Source organism: Artemia franciscana, chromosome 9 (genome assembly GCF_032884065.1).
Source record: "Artemia franciscana chromosome 9, ASM3288406v1, whole genome shotgun sequence".
Lineage (NCBI taxonomy): Eukaryota > Metazoa > Arthropoda > Branchiopoda > Anostraca > Artemiidae > Artemia > Artemia franciscana.
In genome coordinates this window covers 34,466,473-34,490,889 of record NC_088871.1, presented here as the reverse complement: position 1 = coordinate 34,490,889, position 24,417 = coordinate 34,466,473, and the positions used below count along the sequence as shown (strand labels likewise).

General features: G+C 37.1%; 1 protein-coding gene across 1 annotated transcript in view; it reads left to right on the top strand.

Moving 5' to 3' along the window:
• The window catches only part of LOC136031321 (UMP-CMP kinase-like), a gene marked incomplete in the record, with an annotated part of 36,947 nt that extends 16,310 nt beyond the window's left edge, over window positions 1–20,637 (top strand). The window contains 3 exon segments of the mRNA XM_065710798.1: window positions 2,503–2,640; window positions 4,793–4,969; window positions 20,365–20,637. Coding sequence (XP_065566870.1) covers window positions 2,503–2,640; window positions 4,793–4,969; window positions 20,365–20,412 — 363 coding nt within the window.
• Window positions 20,638–24,417: the final 3,780 nt, after the last annotated feature.

The following is a 24,417-nucleotide window of genomic DNA, read 5'->3' as shown; positions in this document are numbered from 1 at the left end:
TAATTACTCTGTCACCATTTGCGGCGAAAGAACAGTCTCTGGAGAAAATAACATCGAGTATCTTCACTTCTGACACGACAGAAAATGGGACTTCAGGGACGATAAAATCTCTTTTTAGGGAACAAAGCCGAAGAGTTTTTGACTTGGAAGCGTTAATGATAAGATTGGACTGATTACACTAGGAATTTAGTTGGTCAAAAGTGTCACTAGTAAACTGAGCTATAGGAGTATTACCCTCAAGTAGATAAGTAAGCACGAGTGATAAGTCTTCCTCAATCTTATACCTGTCTTTGTGCTCGCTCAATTTGTAGTTAATCGCAGCAAGAAATGTTATTCCTGCGAGTTTGGTGCCTTGTGGGGCTCTGCAGGGTTTGTCACTCCATTCGGAGTCAGTGTCTTCTTCATGGAGGGCAAACGCTTTCTGTTGGCGTCCAGACAGAAAATCCAGTACGATTGTCAGAGTTTGACGCGTAGCTCCCATTTGCTTCAAGTTTAGGCTTGAAGTGTGGTGAGATAGAAGGTCAAAACGCTTTGCGAAAATCGATCACAGCTAGATCAACAACATGACCCTGGGTCTCAAGCCGCTTTAGAATGCGGTCGAACATTATTACAAAATGTAAGGAAGTTCCCCACTTTGTATTCTTCCGCATTGATATTTGTCTATGGATTCACAAATTTGAGACAACAGGCGGCGGAGTATGAAAGACTCTGTCACTTTTGCAAAGCATGGGGTTAAGGATATGGGTCTCAAGACATCGCAGCTTTTTTGGGGGGAGGGGTTATTTTTGGAATGACCCGTATGTGCACTTTCTTCCACGGCGAGGGAAACACACCGGACGCAAAGCATTGGTTAATCAAAATGGAGAGTGGGAGAGCAAGGAACAAAGCATATTCATTAATAAATTTGGGAGGGATCTTTCTGATTGCCCTCCAATTCATTATGATCCACTAAAAAAGAGCTATAGAATTTTTAGTTTCCGATTGAATTAGCCCCTTTAAAGTTATCACAACTTTCTCTTCCTTACGGGGTGGCCAGGAGAATATGCGATTTACAATGGCTCTGGATTACAACCAATAAGTAATTTTTGCGTGTTTTTCAATGCTTTTCTTTGTATTTTTCATTGTAAAAAAAACTCAAAGCGCATTTTAGAAAGGCAACCGGGTAGATGGATAAAGCTAAATCTCAGCTATCGAATGACAGAAAAATTGTCGTCTTTAAACAGTAAAACCATAAGACTGCGGAAAAATAACGTACTAAAAAACATGCACAGGGCACATGAATAAATAATGATGTTCTTAAAGAATAGTTGAAGTATTTGGATCAGTAGTTACTGTTAATGTTTAGTGTGAACCAATAAAAACCTTTTCTTCTTGTACTTCATGTAGTTTCCAAAACATTGAAGACGCTGGCTTTCTTAAGAGTGGAGGTTTATGGGGATGGCAGTTCCCCTCTTATTGAATCCTTTGCTGGACTAGGTTGAACCCTTGTATTGACTAATTTTTGCTCATTTAAAGTATTTTTTATATGTAGAGATAATGGCAAATAAAATCAAAAATTACCAAATAATCAACGTTATCTGAAGATAGCAAAACACACGCTTTGCAACATCAGAAAGTCAAGTCTTTTTCTCAAAAGATTATTTTCAATTCTTTTGCTCTTTTACCCCGCTCTGAAAATAATTATGCTCGGAACAGCAGAGGAAGAGAAAAAGAATAATCCAGAACATCAGCAAAGATGTACTTTTGTCCAATGTAGCTGAACTTAATCTGTTTGGTTTAAAAGCTAGAATATACATCAGGACGTATTCGAAGGGGATGAGAGAGAATGCTTCTTTATTACCTTTTATGAATGAAAACAAAATAAAATGGTCGTACGACCATAGCGTGGGAGCAAGCTTTGTTTCTATGAATAAAGATGAAAGGTCTTAGTTGAGAGGGAACCGTTTGCAGAAGAATTACCTGTTTATTCGAGAGACACAGTCAAGGAAGTCTTGGTGGTTAAACCCGAATAAACGAACAATTATACAGCCTTTCTAATGCAAAATGTGTGCATCATGTTGTTTAAACCGAATAAAGGCCATGTACCATGTGTTCTGGACATCACTTTACCTTCTTCTGCTTTTGCTAAATTTGGTTGTGATTGCAGGCTATGGTTGAAAGCAGTATGGTAAAACTTACTTCTTTTGCTTGTAAATCTCGTTTATATATTATTTTATTACGAGTCCACAGTTCAAACTTTGAGGTTACCTCCGTTGTTCCTAGAGGGGAGAGTCTAAAGCGATAGAAGCGTGTTTTAAATGTGTAACTTTTCAAGTGGCGGGGTGTCCTTTGGACTAATCTTAGGGTGGAGGAGTAGAGGGGGAGGGGTATGTTAAAAAACTAAACAAAGGCATAAATTATGCTTTTAATCCAAACAAACGTAATTTATGTCCTTGGCACCACTCTCTTCTTCTATTTTAGCTAAATGTCAATATAATTCTCATTTACTTTTTGTTTCTCTAGGCTATGATTGAAAGCAGTAAGAATAAATTTTTGATCGATGGGTTTCCACGAAGTAAGGACAATATGGAAGGATGGGAGCGTCAAATGGGAAGTAAAGTCAACCTTCGATGTGTTTTCTTTTTCGATTGTACTGATCAGGTAGGTTTCTATTTTTATTCCACAAAAATGCCATATCTACTACGACCTTAAATTTTGTATAATGCCAAAATAAGGAAAGCCCATTGTTAAAATAATGATCCAACTTGATTTATCGTTATATCATTCATTTCGACATATCGTTTATTCATTTCGACATATCGTTCGTTCATTTAAAAATTGTTCGTTCATTTCGACATATCGACATTTATCGTTCATAGCATTGACGCTGTAGCGTCACATGAACTTGATTTTCTCCTCTGTTCTTATGCGTTAGTGCTTGTTGACTCATTGATACGAATATTTTACACTTGTTGAACACCTGACGGTTTCCTAACAACAGTGGCTTCGCTTTGGAATTGTTTCGTTTTGTAGTTTGCTACTTTTACCGGAAATTTTTGTGCTTCTGTAATATTGTACCCTTTTTTTATAAGTTGCTGTTTTAGCATTAAAAATGGAACACTATTTTATGCTGCTTTTAATATCACAAAGAAAACACAAAAAAGGTTACTTGTTAAGTGTAGTAAATAAATAGGATACGAAGGAGTTAGAAAATCTGCTTGTACAACACTTGAGAGGTTGTAGTTTTGTTCTGGTGCTTGGTAAGTCTGATGGTCGGTGCCGATGGTGGACTGTGTGCAATGCGAGGACAGATCAGTTTTGCTCACTTGCCATTATTGCGTCTTCGAATTCCACTACTTTGTCATGTAGTCGATAAAACAAAGAGACAAGTTCAATAACTGAAGGGAAAAGCAGATCGTTCCCGAATGAGGTTGAAGGACGTCGTAATGAAAGATTTAAGGGGAATTGGAACTTTTTGGGAGGATGTTAAGAGGGAGGTTTTGAATATATTGGGATGAGGAGGAGTGTGGGTAGCTATGTTGGTCTCGGGTGGCTTGGTGCCGCAATGAGTTGTCTGTTGTGTATTAAGTAACGGATTTTGTTGACGTCCATTGACTTAGAAGCGTATATTTCCAGTACTCTTCTAGACTAACTTCATTGTAGAACTAACCCCTTTATATATATATGCTTATCAAGTCTTATATAATCTAACCTGTGGAAGTAACTTGAATCTGAAATTTAAAGATCAAAGTATTTCTTCTGCAACAATTCAACTTGGTGGGAAATCTAAATATGCAGTGCCGTATATAATCAATAAACTTACGGAATATCTGGGACTACTAAGATTGGCATGGAATAGAGTCGTAATTTATCAATTACCGCAATCTTTTGTATTAGTAATTATTACCACATGAATAGTAACATTCAAATGTTTCGACGTCTCTGAACGTTAGAAAAAGGAGGGGGCGACACACAAAAAAAGTCCCGTTGAAAGGTAGCGGCCTGTTCCTCATTTTTTTAGGCCTTATCTTGTAGCCTAGACCAGATTTAAGACTAAAAGAATGAACGTAAAACTAGAGGCATAGAGGAACAGGGGGTATTCCATTTTTGCAGTATGGTAAGAACACAGCTTGATGCGAACGTTTGGGACACTGATTTTATCCTGGGGCGAATTCTTTTGGGCCCACCGAGGGGGATTTCTGTAGCCTCATTTCTTTGGCTAGGTGTCATAAAGCAGCATCATGTGAAAAAGCTGTACATCCTAGTAGTTCAACGCCTAGTGAAGGTGATATACATAGAGTTATGCGGTCAGTATAGTTCGATTATAATTGACAATTATAAGCTGATACCAATGCTTTGATATACAGCACTTTGTATTTTACTTTGATATTTTACTTTTTCTCGGCCACTAACTGATCTGGTTTCAGATTACTCCTGTAGAAAATAAGGAAATATTTGGCTGACGTTTCATACTTCGGTTTCTCCATCTTTCTACAGTCTTAGTTGCCGAATAAAGAAACCCAGAACGATGAAACATTTATGATTTAGAGATAATAAAAAAGAAAAAAGAAATGGCATCCAAAAACCAAGGTAAAATTTTTACGAGAAAAAAGATCGACAAAATAAACGAAAAGAGAAAAATGGAACTATACAGTTGCTAAATTTTCAATATAGACCATGTGTGATAGAGTTTCTAGTTTAAATATTAAAGACTATATATTATTTTTCTTTTTTTTTGATCTGAAATTGTGTCTTAATTTTGCTCAAGGTGTCTTCTAGACTAGGTTAATTCTCTTTTCTTTATTTATTATAGATTTGCGTAGACAGATGTTTGAAGCGGGGTTTAGCTGGTAGTGGACGAACAGATGACAATGAAGAGAGTTTGCGAAAGCGTCTGCTAACTTATCAAAGAGAAACAATGCCAATTATAATGCATTACGAATCTCTAGGATTAGTTAGAAAAATAGATGCTGCCAAACCAGAAGAAGAGGTAGGAATATTTAATATTCCTGTAATATTTTACATTAGTATGCATATTGTTATTATTTAGCATTATTATTATTATTATTATTCTATACCTTGTTATTATTATTGTATATAATTATTATTACTATGTTAATATAGATTTATTCTTGTATATTATGACAAGTATATCTTATCCTTATATTATTATAATTATCAGATTAGGTTAAATATGGAATGGTCTCTAACTAAAAAACAATGGCTAAGCCTGGTGGATACCTTTATTTTTATAATATTATACATTAACATGTATATTGTTATTACAGGTATCCATTTGGTGAATACTAGATATTTCGAGATTGTGCACTCTAAACATATCTTCAAATCCAAAATAAATAGTTCCCTTCTTGCTTAAAATATGGTAGGCTATTTGTCCCCATTATACTAAAACTACAATGCCTACAAAATTTATCAGAGGTATATTATTGTATCTATCCCTGGTAGATTTGTATGAAAAGAGTTGTCTATTAGAGATCAAGGAATCTATAAGTAGTCATATGAGCTTTTCATTGTGAACCTCAATCTACAATTTTGAGAATTTTTGGGATTTGCCGGATTTTGCCATTGTGATGGCAAAAGACTAATTTGACATTTATGGTCACTTATTTTTGCAGAATTTGACCTAGACGTAAAAGTACCATCTATTTCTTTTGAAGTAAGAACCAAGAATATATATTTATTTTATTTTTGATGCAACGCAGAAATATTAAAAAAGAAAATAAAAGAGACCAGTTGCTCTTTGCCACGCAGCGTGAGTCCTAGGACGATCGTAGCTGAGGTATAAACAAACTTCCAAAAGGCACAACTTTGACGCTTTCCCTTGTTTTGCTTCAACTTCTCTTGAGCTTCGCTAACCCTTCTTGCCAATCCCATTATGAAATAAATCTAGAGACTCCCCTCCTCCAAAAAAAGCTAGAATGGATACAGACCCCTCGAAATAGGTAGGACACCCTGGGATGTCTATAGGAGGGGAAGGGCATTTTCCCCCTAGGTTTCCCCTCCCAAATTTTGAAAAATAACCTCTTTGATGTTTTACTTAAAACTTCCTTTTTTGGATTTCTATTGATAAAAACAGTAAAAAACCAACAGAATCGCCCTCCGCCCTAGATTTAAAAAATACATTGTCCCCACCTCTACATTTCCCTGAATTGACACCACTGGGGGCACTATTTCTCAAATTACAACCAAATTTAATCAATATATGATAACCTCGTCTGTTGAATGTGACTGGTATGATCATTAAAAAAAAGATTGGTACAGTTTCTCTTACTCCTCACGAGCTGGGCTGAGATAAAAAAAACGAAAAAAAATTATATGTTCTGATATATTTTATGATGACGTGGATTTAGGGACCCACTTGTACCACTACCGTGCAAGCGTTAGCAGGGATACTGGACTCCGAAGCGAAAATAGCCGTTTTACTTACCGGTAGTGATTTTTGCTAGACGTGCTAACGCAAAATTTAGTAATCCCTCACCTTTTCCTTCTCTGCAATTATCCCATCAGATTGGAAGTATTAAAATACACAGCTTACACACGAGCTTCTGCTTCCCACATATGTGGGTTGAGATACGGTCACATTTTGGTACAGATATGTAAGTGACATGGATTCAGGCATTCGCTTCCTACACAGAAGATGGATTGTTCTTGTTAATTTGAAAGGTCTACAGTGACACTTAACCTAACTTTTCACAGTCTTTGGTTAAGATTGTATCACCTGATTACAAGAAATTTTCTTTTAAGCTAAAATAGGATCGTATGATGTAGTTCTAAATTTATATGGTAATTATCTACGAAAATACCGAGAAGGAGCAGTTTTGAAACGTATGTAAGAAATAACGGACCTTGATTGTTTTTTATTTTGTGCCAGACTGGTGTTCTGGAGAGCCCTTGTACATACTACTTTTATTGTTAACCGTTATTTCTATTAATTCAATATTTCAATTTGGAAATCGGGAGTTTATGTTTTCTTGCATAATGGCAGCAGTGAGGCCTATATCTATTTAAAATCGCACATAGGGGATATACTATTAGAGCTACTAGCCCCTCAAGACGTTATTACACACACCAGGGAATTGCGCAATGCTATAGTACAGCTATATGGTATAGTACATTTATTTTTTACGTAATGGGGAATGTTTGTTTACTAATGCAAATGTTTTCTTCAAGATGCAGGTGTTTGTTACGTTAAATGTTTAAAAACCTGCGAGGGGGCAGGAAAAACCATCAGAGCCCGCTAGTCAAGTGGGGAACCCCCGCTTGTAACTGATGACGGTGCACACTTTAGTCTTACGTAACGGTGTTGCATACTTGGATGTTACGTAATCACGGCACACATACGGGATGTTACGTAGTCACGGCACACATACGGGATGTTACGTAATGTTTGCGCACACATGGAACTTAATGCAATACGTTAAGAGACTTTCTCTTCAAGATTTCATTTTTGTTCAAGGAGTTTTTTTTTCTCTTGAGATATTTCTCAAGATTTTTTTTTGTTTTAACATTTTATTCTTCAAGATTTTTTCCTGAGGGAAGCTTTATAATCCAAAGATTGTTGGCCGCTTTAGGAATAGAATTTAAGACCAGTGATATCCTCCAATGAAAACTGTGTCTTGGACATCTGGACCAACAAGCAGCTGATGTTACTATGATTCGGGAAATAAATTCTACGTGACAAGCTTCCCCCGCTCGAAAAATTTTCTGCCAACTTTCTGAATCAATATGCTATGGATCGCGTGCTCCAATCCATTCCCCTTGAGAGCGCGCAAGTATCCCAAAGCCATTGATTATTGGTCTAATAAACCCACCTGCTAGTTACATTTTATTAATGTTCTAACGTAAGCTAGACAATGCTTTGTTTATTCTCAAATGACTTTGTAAGACACAGACCTCTTATTGTGCATACAAGTTTTATTAACAAACAAATTCACAAACATTATAAAATTATGAAATAACAGAACAAAAGCAGTTAAAACTCAGCAAACTGAAAGACAAAACCTGAAAAATCTGATAAAGGATAAAATATAGGTAAAAAAGAGTTAATTAAAGAAAGGCGGGAACCCTAGCAACGAATTCCAGGGAGGGGGAGGGTAATTATTAGAAGTTAATTTAACCATATTGAGAGATATTTCTGAGATGTTTTTAGTGAAAATGCCCCGTTTCTTTGAGCTAAGACTATAGATTCCTGATTGCCAAGCATCACAAACATTATAAGTACTAAAATCACGAAAAAGCAGTTACAACTCTACAAACGAGAAAACATCGTTCTTATGTTCTAACTATGGGTTTTCAACTTATTCCCCGAAGTAGCAATACTAAAGCAGAAATAGTTTGTTTCTTTTCTCGTTCTTATGTTCCAACCAGACTTGTTCGACTCCCCTCCCCCAAAAATAGCAATACCAAAGCACGGACACACACACAAACATACCGAGTTAGACACCTAAACCCACAAAGATAGACACAGAGACACGCACACAACCACACACAAACAGAATGAGACAAGCAAACACACAAAGATAGACACAGAGATAGGCAAACACACACTGAGATACACAAGGCGTGGTGAAAGAGAGAGAAAACACACACAAACATACAGAGTCAGACACAAACACACACCAATAGACACAGATAAAGCAAACAAACAGTCAGACACACAGGCATGGTGAGGGAGAGAAAGAGAAAAACGCACACAAACACACAGAGCCAGACATACGTACACACAAAGATAGACACAGAGACACTCAAACACAGTCAGACACTGAAACGCTCAAACACACAGGCAGACACACAGGCACGGCGAGAGAGAGAAAAATGCACAAACAAACAGAGTCAGACACACAAAGGTAGATACAGAGACAGGCAAACACAAAGTCAGACATACAGACATGGTGAGAAAGAGAGAAATATACACACAAACATAAAGTCAGACACAAAAATACAAAAATAGACATAGAGCAAGAAAACAGTCAGCCAGACACACAGGCACGGTGAGAGAAAGAAAAACACACAAACACACCGAGAAAGACACACAAACGCAAAAAGATAGACACATAGTCATATAAACAAACAGTCAAATACACAGGCATGGTGTGTGTGTGTGTGTGTGCGTGAGAGAGAGAGAGAGAGAGAGAGAGAGAGAGAGAGAGAGAGAGAGATACCGAGCCAAACACACAAACTCAAAGATAGACACAGAGACAGGCAAACACACCGTTAGACACACAGGCTTGGTGAGAGAGAAACAAACACAGAGTCAGACACACAAACACACAAAGATAGACACAGAGGTTGGCAAACCTGCAGTCAGACACACAGGCACGGTGAGAAAGAGAGAAACCCAACACAAACACACAGAGTCAAACACACTAACGCTTAAAAATAGACATAGATGCAGGCAAACACAGCAAGGAGAGCGAGAGAGAGAGATAGAGAGAGAGACGCAGAGTCAGACATGCAAACACATAAAGATAGACACAGAGAAAGGCAAACACAGCCAGACACACTGGCGCGGAGAGAGAAAGTTAAAAACACACACAAACACCAAAGTCAGACAAACAAACACACAAAGATGGATACAGAGACAGTTAAAGACACATTCAGACACACAGGCACCGTGAGCAAGAGAAAGAAACACACACAAACATGCAGAGCCAGACAAACAAAGATAGACACGGAGACAGGTGAACATTCAGTCAGACACAAGGCACGGTGAGAGAGAGAGAGAGAGAGACAAAAAAAACACACACAAACATACAGAGTCAGACACACAAACACATAAAGATAGAAACAGATACAGGCGAACAAGCAGGCACGGTGAGAGAGAGAAAAAACACAAATACAGTCAGTCACACAGGCACGGTTAGAGAGAGAGGGAGACAGAGAGAGAGAGAGAGAGAGAGAGAGAGAGAGAGAGAGAGAGAGAGAGAGAGAGAGAGAGAGAGAGAGAGAGAGAGAGAGAGTGAGAGAGAGAGAGAGAGAGAGAGAAACAGAGCCGGATACGCAACCACAAAAATAGACACAGAGACAGGTAAACACGCAGTCAGACACAGGCATGGTGAGAGAGAGAAACGCACAGAGACACACAAAGATAGACACAGTCAGACACAGGCACGGTGAGAGAGAGAGAAAAAAAACAGACCCAGAAACACAGAGTCACACGCCAAAACATCGAAAGATAAACACAGACAAGAAAACATACTATCACGATGAGAGATAGAGAGAGAGACAGAGAGAGAAAAACACACAAAGTCAGACACACAAACGAACTCAGATAGACACTCAGACAGCGAAACGCATAGTCAGACACACAGGCACGGTGCGAGAGAGAGAGGGAGAAAACATACAGAGTCAGACACACAAAGACAGATAGAGAGACAGACAAACAGACGCCAAACACACAGGCACAGAGAGAGAGAGAGAGAGAGGCAAAAAACACACAAACACACCCAAAGATAGGCAAACAGACGCTCAGGCACAGAGATATGGTCTGAGAGAGATAAAAACACACACGAATACACAGTGTCAGGCATTAATAAAACTTGTATGCACAATAAAAAGTGTATGTCTTGCAAAGCTATTTGAGAATAAAAACAAAGCATTGTTTTGCTCACGTTAGAACGCTAACATTATGTAACTAGTAGGCGTGTCTAATAGATCAATAATTAATAGCTTTGGGGTACTTGCGCCCTCTCAATGGGAATGGATTGGAAACATACGATACATACCTTTTTGATTCAAAAAGTGTTTCAGAGAATTGTGCGAGCGGGGAAAACAGGTTGTCACTTTGAATCTATTTCCCGTATCGTAATATAATATCTGGACTTCTTGGTCCAGATGTCCGAGGCACAGCTCCTTTGGGAGAAAACTCTGGTCTTCCATTGAAATCCTAAAAGCGGACAAAAAGCATCGGATTGTAAAGGTTACCGGAGGAAAAAATCGTGATGGAAATATCTTGAGGAAAAAAAATCTTGAAGGAAATATCTCAACGAAACAAAACACCTCGAAGAAAAAAAAACTCATTGAACGGAAAATGAAATCTTGAAGAAAAAAAACGTCTTTTAAAGTTTTGCGTAATTTTCCACATGTGTGCCGCCAGTGCGTAGCATCCCACATTTGTGCTGTCATTACGTGACACATACGTTTGCGCTGTCCTCAGTTATGAGCGGGGGTTCCCCACTTGGCTAGCGGGCCCTGAAGGTTTTTCTGCCCCTTGGCGGGTTTTTAATCATTTAACATAACATATACCTGCATCTTGAAGAGAATATTCGCATCAGTAAACAAACATTCTCTATTACTTAACAAACAAATGTACTATACCATACAGGTGTGCGTAATAACGTCTTGTGGGGCTAGTAGCTTCAATAGTATACTCCCTATGTGTGACTTTAAATAGATAGAGGCCTCACTACTAATGGAGAGGTTTGTATTTTTTTTACGGGACTCTCCATTAATTGTCTCTTACGAATTAATTCCTATATATATACATACGGGGATGGGGAAGGGCTATGAGCTTGTGTCACCCTATGAAATCTCTAGATTTTTAACAAAGTTCCCTTCAATTAATTACATTCTTATAAAATTCATTTAGTTTTACAGGTCATTCGAAGCTATTCCCCTTTCCCTCTTAGAATTAAACTCCCTCGTACATATCCGGCCATTTTGTCAATTTTCTTTTTAAGACTTAATAGCTTCTCTTGTCAGTCTTGTCACAGGTTACATACCTTTCATTCACTCTTATTTTTTTATTCGCTTGGTCGACATAGAAATCAGAAATGCTTATTCTGTTTCAACTACAGTCTGACCGGACTTGAGACTGAATCATCAACGAATGCTAATCCTGTCTAAAGGTTCTGATTTAGCCACCTCCCATTCAACATCCAAAGAATTGGTTTAAGTTTTCACAATATTACTTCAGCCCAATATATGATTTCCCGCTTTTCTAATGTCCATTAAAGTCTCCTTTAATTTCTTACATTTCATTCGTTGTTTTCAAAACCCCTAACCTCCTGGAATTATGATCCTACGCACATGTCCGGTCATTTGTGCAGTTTCATTTTTAGGACTTTATTGCTACTTTCGTTGATGTTCCTTCAGGCTGCGTAGAGCTATTGCTGCCACATAAGGCGTCAAAGTGACGTTTCAGTTGCTAGTTTTGTTTTACCGAATACATAACTTGTATTCACTCTTTTTTTCTTTTTTTTTTTTAACGACATATAAGTCTTAGAAATTCTTTTTCTATTGCAACAACAATCTGATTACATTTGAGACCGAAGCATCAGCGAATGCTCATAGTGTCTAAGATTCTGATTTAGTCTAAGATTCTGATTTAGCCACCTCCCATGCAATATCCCAAGAGAGCCACATATATGGTTTCTGGCTTTTCTCTTCCCCCCTTGCGAGCTCCATAGTTAAACTTCTAAGTATTCGGTATGTGTGCATCCTAAGGGTTCCACAAAGACAAAATAATTCAACTTCCCTTCATAACTTCCCTTCATCAGGATTGTGAACGTGATCCCATTAGACCATTTTGCCCAAGAAAATGACACCATAACCACTAGTTTCAGAAATTGAATTCGCGGTCTCAAATTGTAACCTCTAGCCTCATGAAATTATTATTCTTTTGCGTAAGTAAATGTAGCTCTTTACACTTTTCTTTGCCAGCTCTGGTTATTTTACAGTGTCACCTTGCTTTCATATAGAATTAAACCGTGGCTTTTTGTGGATGTAGCCTTCTAATTTTATCTAAAATTTTAACCTTTTCAAACTTGGAATAAGCCTAATCTGAATAAGCAGACTTAGACAAATGTAAGTAGAAGAGGGAATATCTAGACAGAACTGCTTGGTTGAATAGGCAGAATTGCTCCAAAGGTGCTATTTATGTCAGTGTGGGTACATTAATTCAAAATTTGGCTGGTAATTACATATTAGGAGGTAGATAAAAAGGTAGTTAATCACAGTTTAATTTTAGTTACAGTGTAGAAATCTGATAAAAATATGTCATTTCTTTTGCCCGTCCATCTCTTTCCAGTCGCTTTTTGAACATATTTCTGCGCTATGAAAATCCCCACTTTAATTATCACAAAGTAAGACGATATTGGAAAATGTAAAGAACTGCTAGAAAAAAATTAAGGAAATCTGGCCGTAAAGTACGATATCTTCTACTGCCGAGATATATAATTGCTAATGATGGTGATGGATGTGTAAGCAAGAGAAAATTAATCTGTATAAGAATGCCGAAAAGAAGTGATTTTTTAATAATTTTTAATTGTAAATGTAGCATTTGTTTAATGTAGTCTTCTTTTGTCTTGTTTCTGCTGTACGTGATTCATATCGTAGAGAAGTGGCTAGTTGGGGATTTTCGATATAATTGGGAATCCTCATTTCAAGTTTGTGTTTGAATCTCATTTTTCAAACCATGTCAAAAATGGACTCACTCAGGCTTAAACACTAACATTGGATACTAGAAAGCGTTAATCAAGCGAAAGTTTTATTTCATGTCCGTGTTTCAAATTACCTTTTGTTTATGTTATTATTATTAGTTTCAAGTTCTTTAATATGAGTATTTTATATTGCTTGACATTGAATTAATTTCTTGATTGATTGCGGTTTGCGATGAAGAAATCATCTCGGCGGAAGTAACTTGTCGCGGGAATAACTGTAATCACTGAATTTGATTAATGCACTTCACTTTCACTTGAAATCCCCTTTTGCCATTGATGGTGATGCCAAATTGAGATCGTGCTTCTGAGATTTTTTTTTTTTTTTTTTTTTGCCAAATCATCTAACGGCACTAACACAGGAATTGATTTAAGGAGAGGGGGAATTTTAAGAAGAAATAAAAAAAGACTAAATCCATGAAAAAGGCTTTAAGTTATGGGAAAATTTTGAAAATTCGAGGATGGAAGCTGGCCGAAAGCTCTTCTCCATTTCTCCTCACGTGCCTGATTGCTAAGTATGATTGCGTAAAGAGAGGGTCCCCCCTACAGAATTGGTTCAAATACCCCTCCTCAGAACTTTATTTAAAAGTAGTAAAGCTGGATATACTCGCTCGAAATTATAATTCTTAAAACTTCACATTAAGACCCTTCGGGTGTTGTCAAAGAAGGTGGGCATTCGGTCCTGCGTTTATGTATGTACCCTGTGTCCTATGTCAAACAGAAAAAAATATGAGAAAAAAAAAAACAGAAAATAAGGGTAATATCAGCCTGTGGACAGAAAAGAAGCAAAAGAGGACAAAAGCAGATATTTCGGCAAGGACTTTCGCCAAGCTTTCTTCAGTGCTAAAAAAAACAAAATAAAAAAACACACACACACACAAAAACAACCTTTTGAAGTAAACTCCAACTGAACAGAAGAAGCACTCTGTTAAAGTTTTTTTTTAGCACTGAAGATGGCTTGGATGAAGTCCTGGCCGAAATATGTGCTTTTGTTCTTTTCGCTTCTTTTCTGTATACTGGCTCGTTTTCTTGGTTGTTTTTTCTTTTAATCATATATTTATTTTTCTGTTTCTTATGCGTCATGTATAGCCAGTGTGGTCTTATAATGTATTTATACCTCATATTTTTAATAAGTGAACAAATAACCAAAATATTAAGCCTTTGGCGAAAATTTTTCCCCAATGTGCAGTGTCATTTTGAAAGTGATCAGTCATGCCTTGTAGCGGTAGCTGCAATCTAGTACGGCCCATAATAATGAAGAATTAAAAAACACGTTTTAAAAATTACTACATAGTGAGAAAAAATTGCAATTTGTTGCTGATTCAGGATTGGTACCTATTATCTCGATTAATCTTGATAGTAAAACATTATTACGTAAACAACTTTATGGAAATTCCGAAAATAGCCTGAAACCCCCTAAAAAACGGCGTCCGATCGAAGCTAAAAGCACACCATTGGAATCGTCATGACCGAAAACCCTCCAAAGGAAGCTTACAGTCCCCTGACTTTAACAACAAGGAAACTATCTTTTTTGCCTGAGTGGCACTGATCCTTCCTCTTTTTTTTTTTTTTTTATCTTTATTGCTAGAGGGGCACTGGAACATTATAGAGAGTTGTTTAGGGACTCATTTGAAAAGAAATTGCCATATCTACGTCCTTTTATGTTTAACAGGTAACAATATTTTAAATATAGTGTAATTTTTGACAACCTTCCCCCCCCTCAAAAAAGGATAATATCAAAGCAGCGAGAATGCGTATGACTTGAAAGCAGAAACAATTTCAGGTCATGTAATGTCAAAGTTTATTATTATTTTTATTCCACTGCAATTCCACAATAATGCTCTTAGGCTCTTTTTCCATAATAGTTCTTTCCAATATTTCTAGTGCTTATTAACAAGCCACTAGTGAAGAAACGGAAAATATTTTTGTTGAAATTTTTAAATAATACTAATAGGTTTTCCACTATGTAGAGACCCAAAATGCCTTAGTTAGCATTTTCTGGAAAAATCTTCTAGTCAGAGTGCCCTCACCTGAGGATACTTAGTAAAGAGTTACGAGTCTTCCACATATTATTTATGACGTTTTCCCCTATAACCTATTAGCCCAAGCCAAATGTACCTATGCATATTGGCCACCCAAAATCGAAACTCCTTCCCTATAGAAAGGCGTTTCTGGGTTAAATTCTCAATCTACGATTATCTATCGTGATATGAGCAAGTGTTTAACGAAAAAAAAAAATCACAGTGTCTCCATTTTGGCGTACCCTTCTTCGAAGTGTAATATTCGCTATCATTTTCTGTACAATTTTAAAACTTTAAAATGCTGTAATCCAACACTTTTTCAAGGAATGCATAATTGAATTGAGCTTTTTCTTTTTCTCTTTGAAATTCCGTGATAATTACTACAATCTTTCTTATATCTTATTACACAATAATTAAAGTAGTTTATTTTGACTCCCTAAAAAAATGAAAGCCGTGTAGATAAAAAAAGAAATAACAATCGCAAATTCTGTCGGTCTGTCGGTCCCGGTTTTGCTACTTTAGGCATTTCCAGGTAAGCTAGGACGATGAAATTTGGCAGGCGTATCAGGGACCGGACCAGATTAAATTAGAAATAGTCGTTTTCTCGATTTGAACATCTGGGGAGGGAGTGGGGGGCCGGTTAATTCGGAAAAAATAGAAAAAGTGAAGTATTTTTAACTTTCGAACGGTTGATCAGATCTTAATGAAATTTAATGTTTGGGAGGATATCGTGTCTCAGAGCTGTCATTTCAAATCCCGACCGGATCTGGTGACATGGGGGGAGGGGAGTTGAGAGGGGGAAACCTAAAATATTGGAAAACACTTAAGAGTGGAGGGATCGGGATGAAACTTGGTGGGAAAAATTACCACAAGTCCTAGATACATGATTGACATAACCGGAATGGATCCGCTCTCTTTGAGGTAGTTGGGGGGGGGGGGTTAATTCTGTAACTTAAAAAAATGAGGTATTTTTAACTTACGAACGGGTGATCGGATCTTCATGAAACTTCATATTTAGAAGGACCTCGTAACTCAGATCTCTTATTTTAAATCTCAACCGGACCCAGCGTCATTGGGAGGGCAGTTGGGGGAGGGGGAAAATCTTAGAAAATACTTTAAGCGGAGAAATCAGGATGAAACTGGATGGGAAGAATAAAAACCTGTCTAAGATACGTGACTGACATAACCGGACCGGATCTGCTCTCTTTGATGGAGTTGGGGGGGGGGGTAATTCAGAAAAATGAGGTATTTGTAACTTACGAATTTGATATTTAGAAAGATCTTGTGCTTTAAAGCTCTAATTTTAAATTCCGACCAGATCCTGTGACAGTGGGGGGATTTGGAGGGGGAAACCGGAATTCTTGGAAAACGTGAAAATTGGGGTATTTTTATCTTACGAATAGGTGATCGGATCTTAATGAAACTTGATACATATAGAAGGATCTAATGTCTCAGATGCTCTATTTTTGATTCGAATTGGATCCAGGGAAATAGGGGGTTGGAGGAGGGAAACAGAAATCTTGGAAAACGCTGAGAGTGGAGAGATCGGGATGAAACTTGATGGGAAGAATAAGCACAAATTCTAGATACGTGATTGTTATAATTGGAACGGATCCGTTCTCTTTGGAGGAGCTGGGGGGGTGGTGTTAATTTGGAAAAATTAGAAAAATTGAGGTATTTTTAACTTAAGAACGGGTGACCGGATCTTAATGAAATTTGATATTTAGAAGGAATTCATGTCTCAGAGCTCTTATTTCAAATCCCGACCGGATCTGTTGACATTGGGGGGAGAAATCTTGGAAAACGCTTGGAGTGTTGGAATTGGGATGAAGCTTGGTGGATATGATAAGCAAATGTCCTTGATACGTGATTGACGTAACCATACTGGATTCGCTCTCTTTGGGGGAGTTGGAGCCGGGGTTCAGTGATTTGGCGAGTTTGGTGCTTCTGGACGTGCTAGGACGATGAAAATTGGTAGGCGTGTCAGTGAGCTGCACAAATTGACTTGATAAAGTCGTTTTCCCAGATTCGACCATCTGAGGGGCTAAAGGGAGAGGAAAAATTAGAAAAAATGAGGTAATTATGACTTGCGAGTGGGTGATCGGATCTTAATGAATTTTGATATTTAGAAGGAGAATGTGACTCAGAGCTCTTATTTTATATCCTGACCGGCATTAAGCCTCTGATTTTCCTTTTAAATCAATCTATTGATTCTTAGAATTTTGTTAGAGCTCATACCATATGAGCTCTTAGCTCTTCTTGCCTCATCACAAGTGTCACATGAGCTCTTAGCTCTTGTTGTAGTAATTTTTGTTTGTTTTAGGCTGAAACTTAAACATTCATTTTAATTTTTACTTGTTTTAAGATTTATTTATTCATATATGTACCTATACCTGTTATTCCTGTTATCTACCTGTTAGTACCTGTTATTGCTATATTTTCTATGGAGGTTTATTCTAATTTCTGGTCGTTTTGAGTTTGAATTATTGTAGTAATTCATTTCTGCTGGTCTTTAGTCTAATATGGCTATTTAGATTTCTTTGAAAAATGTCTTTTTCGGAAAGTATTTTTTTTAATTAATTACCCAAGACAAGGTAAATTACCGAATGAAATCCGACGGAAGGGTTTGTGAAGATTGAATGCAATACAGCCAATTTTCTACTATGACTGCTTCGATTTATTGAATTTAGGACAACTGAACATAATTTTCTTTCTTTATTTTTCAATAAGCAACGACTAGAGACCGGGAAATTTGTAGCGATTCACTAACATTTTTTTCTAGCAACTGTAAAGAAGAAACTAACTGTATAGAGAGTTTGCAATTCAGAATGATCCGAGTTTACTGAAAGAGCTTAGATAACTTGTTAGAGAAGACACTGACGTTATTTTTACGAAAAAAAAAACACAAATGCCATCTAGTGTATAGTATTTTTTAGTGTAATAATAAGACCGAAATAGTTTAACCAGTGTACCTAGCAGAATTTGTGTTGCAATAAGTGTCTGATCTGGATTTCTGGAAAAAATATAATCGGGAAATTTTGAAGAAATGCCAAGGGCTACCCATATTCTTTGGTCGGGCTGTTAAATGTAACATATTTATGCATAGAGAAGTGAAGAGGCCCTTATTTAGTCCTCGTCATCAAAATTATATCGTCTATATGCAAGATAAGAAATATTTAATCTTTTAAAATGTAAGTGGATGGAAAGAAGTGAACTGATTAGATGTAGAGCTTGATTGTATAGCAGGAATTTACTTTCTCCGATCCCAAATCGCATTGCAGACTGACTTGTAAAAGCCTTCATGTATGTTTTAATCCGCAAATAATAATTTGACTGTGGGCATTTCGAAGAAAAATTAAGGAATAATAGATGACGGAAAAGGGAAAAGAGTAGCATAAGAATGGATAACGGTTTTAAAAGCCCTGAAGAGATCCAAGGCCCATAAGTTTAGCCTAAATTCTATTTGGTAGCTTCTATGAATTGGCTATTCTGACTACGATGGCGTGGGCCTACTGACAACCTACCTTAGCGTTTCAGGCGACCGAAGCTATGGGCGATATATTAATGCGAAAAGTGATAGATTGCAAAAGAGTTAATAGATGGTAGGAAAATTTACTCGTACTCGAAAGTTTGGCTAATATTATGAGAAACCGTTATCGGTCTACACGACGCACGATCGAAACATTTCTTTTTTTTTCAGGATCATAGAGGTTCATTCGCAGTGATATTTAACTAATACAGAGATTCAGCTGGCGCTATTGTTGAGCCAATCAGATTTCTCATAGAATTTAATGACGTGCTGAAAAATTGTAATAAGCTTAAATTAGCGCTAGATAAATCGCGGTATCAGTTAAGTCTCATTGTAAATGGGGCTTAACTTTTCACTCAAAAAACTTTCTGGCGCGAAGAAATATACAAGAAGCTTTTGAAGCATCAGCCAAAGAGTATGGGTAACTTATAAAAGTTGGAACTGGCGATAGTGTTGACAAAAAAAAACAACCTCGACACCATTTAGCGTTTGGCGACACTGTTTTTGACCGACACTAGCGCCAGTTTCCGCTCTTATAAATTACCAGTAGCTAAATGTTTAGCATTTATATCGTCTCACTTTTTTGAAGTAGACCTAAGCCCGTTTGTGACTTTCCACCAAAACAAAATGAACTGGGTGGATTTGATTCTGATTTGTTGACGCAGGAAATGCAGAATTTAAGAAGATTGATGAAAGTGACAATGACAAAATGTTTTACAGAATAAAAAAAAAAGATGACAATAATTACGCCAAGCAGAGTGGCTGATCGAGCCAACTTAAAAAAAAATGATCAGTCCTATCTTAATTGATAACTTTTCTCGAATTTAATTTACTCGACGGAAAATTAAAATGTTAATCTCGTAGGTCGTAGGTACTGTTTATCTATCCCTTCTACTCAAATACATTGCTCCTTTTTTTCCAAATAAAAAAATGCTGAAAATTTGAATTGTATCCGAGGGAAACGTTTCTACAGTCGGTAAATGTTATTGAAATGGTTAACTTTTTTCTTGCTTCCAATGATCTTCAATTTCGGCTTGGTCCTGGCTTTTTTTATTGTTACGCTTATAATAACTATGAATCGAAAAATGTGTTTCAAGAGTTTTCTTTTAATTTAGTATTATTGCTATTTACTCATTAATCCATTAAGCAACTGCTACAGAAAGGCTTGTCCCCCTGAAATTTTGACTCTATTTACCTGTGACTATATGGCTTTTTCTATATTACAATCTTTTATTGGTTTCCCGGCAAATTTTAGAAAGCTTCGAACTGTTTCAGCCATGTCAATATGACGTCCCACTTGTCTTTACCCTAGCATATGTTTATAAATTTTATTTTTGAAAGCATCGCTTGATTTTTACACATTTTGTTTTATTTTTAGGTTTTTGAAGAAATTAAAGTCATCTTCAAGGAATTTGACGCTGAATGAAAGAGCTTCTATTTAAGAGTCAACAAATTTAAATTGTTTATTGCCTGTCTTTGCTTAAGGCTTTAGCGAAGGATATTTGACTTTTCGTGACCGAATTAGGTGTTTTGAATATTGACTGGAACATTTATCTTAATTTAGTCGGTTGATGTCCATTGTATGTCTGTCTGTTATATTTTTTTATAGTAGGTTTATGCTTTATGACTAAAATACAGCTACCAGTGAGTTTCCATTGTTTTGATTTTTAACTTCGGCCTAAAAATCATTGGTGTAGGAATATACACAAACAAATATACACATATATGTGTACACACGCACAGGCACATATACACTATGAACTAGTGTGTTCAAAGTGTGAACACGCAGACACACACACACACAACATGCACCCACACACACACCTCAAAATCTTTCTTGTTGGACTCCCTCGGCACATTTTGGAAATCAGGTAGGTAACATGGAGCTTTTGTGGGATTGAGCAGCATCTCTTTAGGCGGGCTTCTTCTCTCTTATTAAGGTTGCACGTTTTGTCTTTCAGGGAGATCTCTTAGTAGCTTAAACGCTTTCCTTGGGTTGTGAAATTCTTTTGCGTGTTGCAGATCGGACGCCTTTTGTTAGTAGCATTTCTCTGGTTCGCTACGACCAGACCGTTCTAACAGCTTGCGACCATTGTTAGGGGCTTTTTGTGGCCGCTTCTTTTCCATTAGCTCTATTATGTTGTCAGGGATTCAGACTTCAACTCTTTGTGTGACCAAGCACCTGCTCAGCAACCTCCTGTGTCAGGTTTTTAGTTTAGACCATCGGTCCTTGATGTCGGTGTAAACATTAAACACCCCGAATTGGTTTTTAAGCTGACACCTGAATTCAATTATGATCCGTTTCTCAGCAACCTCCTGTGTCAGTCTTTTAGTTTAGACCATCGGTCCTTGATGTCGGTGTAAACAGTAAACATCTCGAATCGGCTATTAAGCTGAAGCCTAAGTTTATTTATGATCTGTGAACTCTCAGCTTTACCGTATCGAATCATTGGGTTTATATCTTCTTTTGTTGGTGTTAAGCCTTTAGCCAACCTTATTGATTATGTGTTTGCAAATCGAACAATAGCAGGATCGACGCAGGACGTGAGGGTATATAGGGATACCGTTATTGATGTTAAAAGTAAAGATATCCTTCTACTAGTGTCTATATTTAATTTAAACCATAAATTTAGGAAAGATAAACTACCTTCTTTTAATTATGAAATTGATAAACTCCAAGATGAAAATTCGAGGAGAACTTTTCAAGAACAACTGAAGCTAACACTGTAGAGTTTAAAACTTAACAATGTTGAAGATGGATGGACTAATTTTGGGAAATAATTTGCGAAGTAGCCAACGATATCTTAACTAAGAATAATGGGGCAGGTGCTTAAGCTTGGTAGAAGAGAGAAGGAGTTTGAGCAAGAAGTTTGGAGCAAGAAGATATCTTACTCGGGGCCGTAGCTGCAGCACAAATTATTGGGGGGAGCACTGCCCCCCTAAACGATGCCACTGTTCTTGCTAGAATAAGTGGAAAGTAAGGGAATTAAGAAGGTATTAAAGTTTGAATTAAGACAAAATGAAATGTAGGCCATAGATTGAAAAGGATTTGGAAGATACAGATAGATTATATAATGCTGGGATGTCGTACTGGCATTTAAAAAAAAATTGATTGGAAGTAGTCATTATGGACTTGACCCAGTTAAAGATAGGAATGAGGCCTCAGATAGTAACAAGGAAAGTACTAAGGATAGAAAGAAGAGTTTTTTGAATATGTTTACAACCGTGATAAAGTTGCGGGAAGAGATTTTTGACTTTAGGTGTTTCATTTAGGAGTGAAGGACTGATGAGTTAGAGATGGTACTAAGGGGATTGAAAAATAACAAGACCTCATGTGCTGAGTACTGAAGATTATGAATATAATATTGAAAAAGTCAACACCACTTAAAAGCAACATTCCCCTGATCATTCCCTGAAAGTTCCAACTCAATGCCCTTAGCCGTTTCTGAGACACTGCAAATATACTGTTTTGACAATTTGGACGCATATTGTGTCATTTGATTTAGTACAACAGTCTCCTCAACATTCTTTCAAAGTCTCAACTTAACACCATTAGCTGTCTCTGCGATATTATAGATATACCATTTTGACAACCTGGATGCGTATAGTGTCTTTCGATCTAGTTTACTATCCGTCTCAACATTCCCTAAACTTTTCGACGTAACCACAGCTTAGATACCAATACAGTTATTAAAACTCGATTTATTTGTGGGACACAGTGCGCGGTAGCGATGCTAGCGGCTGGAGACAGGAAACTGGCAGCAAAGCTTAGATAACCAACATTGGTATCTAAGCTGTGTAAGCGACAAAATAAAATTGCGTTCCCGCCTATGGTGTTGATAACCAATATTGGTATCTAAGCTGTGTAAGTGACAAAATAAAATTGCGTTCCCGCCTATGGTGTTGCAGTACGATCTACGCGTTGCAGCGCGGGCTTGGAGGAGGTGCCAAGTTCAGAGCTCTGTAACAGAAGTTTCTCATGGGCAAGATAGGAGTTTTCATAACTGTATATTGGTATCTAAGCTGTGGACATTACATCCTTAACCGTTCCTGAGATGATGCAAATACACCCTTTTGACAAACTGGATACATATAGCGTTTTTTTTTTTCTTTTTTTTTTTTTCAACATCCCTCTGAATATTGCCGAAAAGTTTCAACTTATTATCCTTAGTGCTCGTGAGATACTGCATATACGTCTTTTTTGACAACCAGGATGCAAGTAGTGTCTTTTGATTGAGTTCAGGCTCCTCCTAAGCACTCCTTCAAAGTTTCAAGTGAGTACTTGTAGCGGTTCGTGAAATATTGCATATACGTTTTTTACAATCAATAATTTTCATTATTTACAGCCCTTTTCCCAGGGCAGGTAGGGGTTATTTCAACCTCGGAGACATGTTTATTAGACTTTTTGACTATTTTGGATAAAATGGTAATCTCCAAGTTTTAAATTTGTTGTGTTTGGAGACTAAGGGAGGACCAGTTAGCAAATAAGAGCAAGAGAATGAAGGCTAGATGCCTTCTCATCACTTTTTAGTTGGTACAGCTATCTGTTTCCAGTCAAATGAGCACCCTCCAATGTTTCTACGATAACCCCTCCCATACAAAGTTGATCGAAAAAAATTACACTTGGGGCCTATGGCTCTTTACTAAGGGTAACGGTAAGGTTTATTTCTGACTGAGAAAAAGAATCAAAACTTAACAGTAAGAGCAGAGGGTTTATGATGGGGTCGATCCCCCTCATTTATGGTATAATCTCTTTTCATTTTATTTTTTTAAGGTCGGTCTTTACTTTCACTTGAAAACTTTTTATATTTAATTTCTATTCGTTTTTAGTCCTATATACAGGGTTACATTAAATATGGAGAACGCTACTGGTCTTCAAACACCACACTTTATTTTGAAAAGTTTGACTTTTATAGAATAGTCTTTCCCAAAAAAGATTCAGTATATTTGCTCTTTAAAATAAAGTCTATTTCTACAAAAAAAAAAGACTATCGTCTCCACAATAAGAGAGGACAATTTTAGGTCATGCAAGTTTATTTTACGTTATGGAAAAGTGAACTTGCAGCAACAAAGTGGAATTTTTGGATAAACAATTAATGAATTCTAAAAACCTAAGAAACCTTTTTTAGAACCCCTTTCACGCTTGATTTCCTTCTACATTGCACATTTGTGAACTTAGCCACTTAGTATAGGAAATTACTGCTTTGTATGAGCACTGCTGAAAACTTTCTCGACTCCCACCAAGATTTGTCTCGTACAGTCAAACACTGTATTTAAATTTGATTAAGTTTGAGACGCGTCCTTTGAAGACCAATAAAATTGACGTGACTATCCCACGTTATTTTGAATAGGATGCTTGCATAATCATGACTTTAGACCCCGAAAAGATAATATCGGTAATTTTCTATAATCTCTCTTTTTTCGGTCAGCA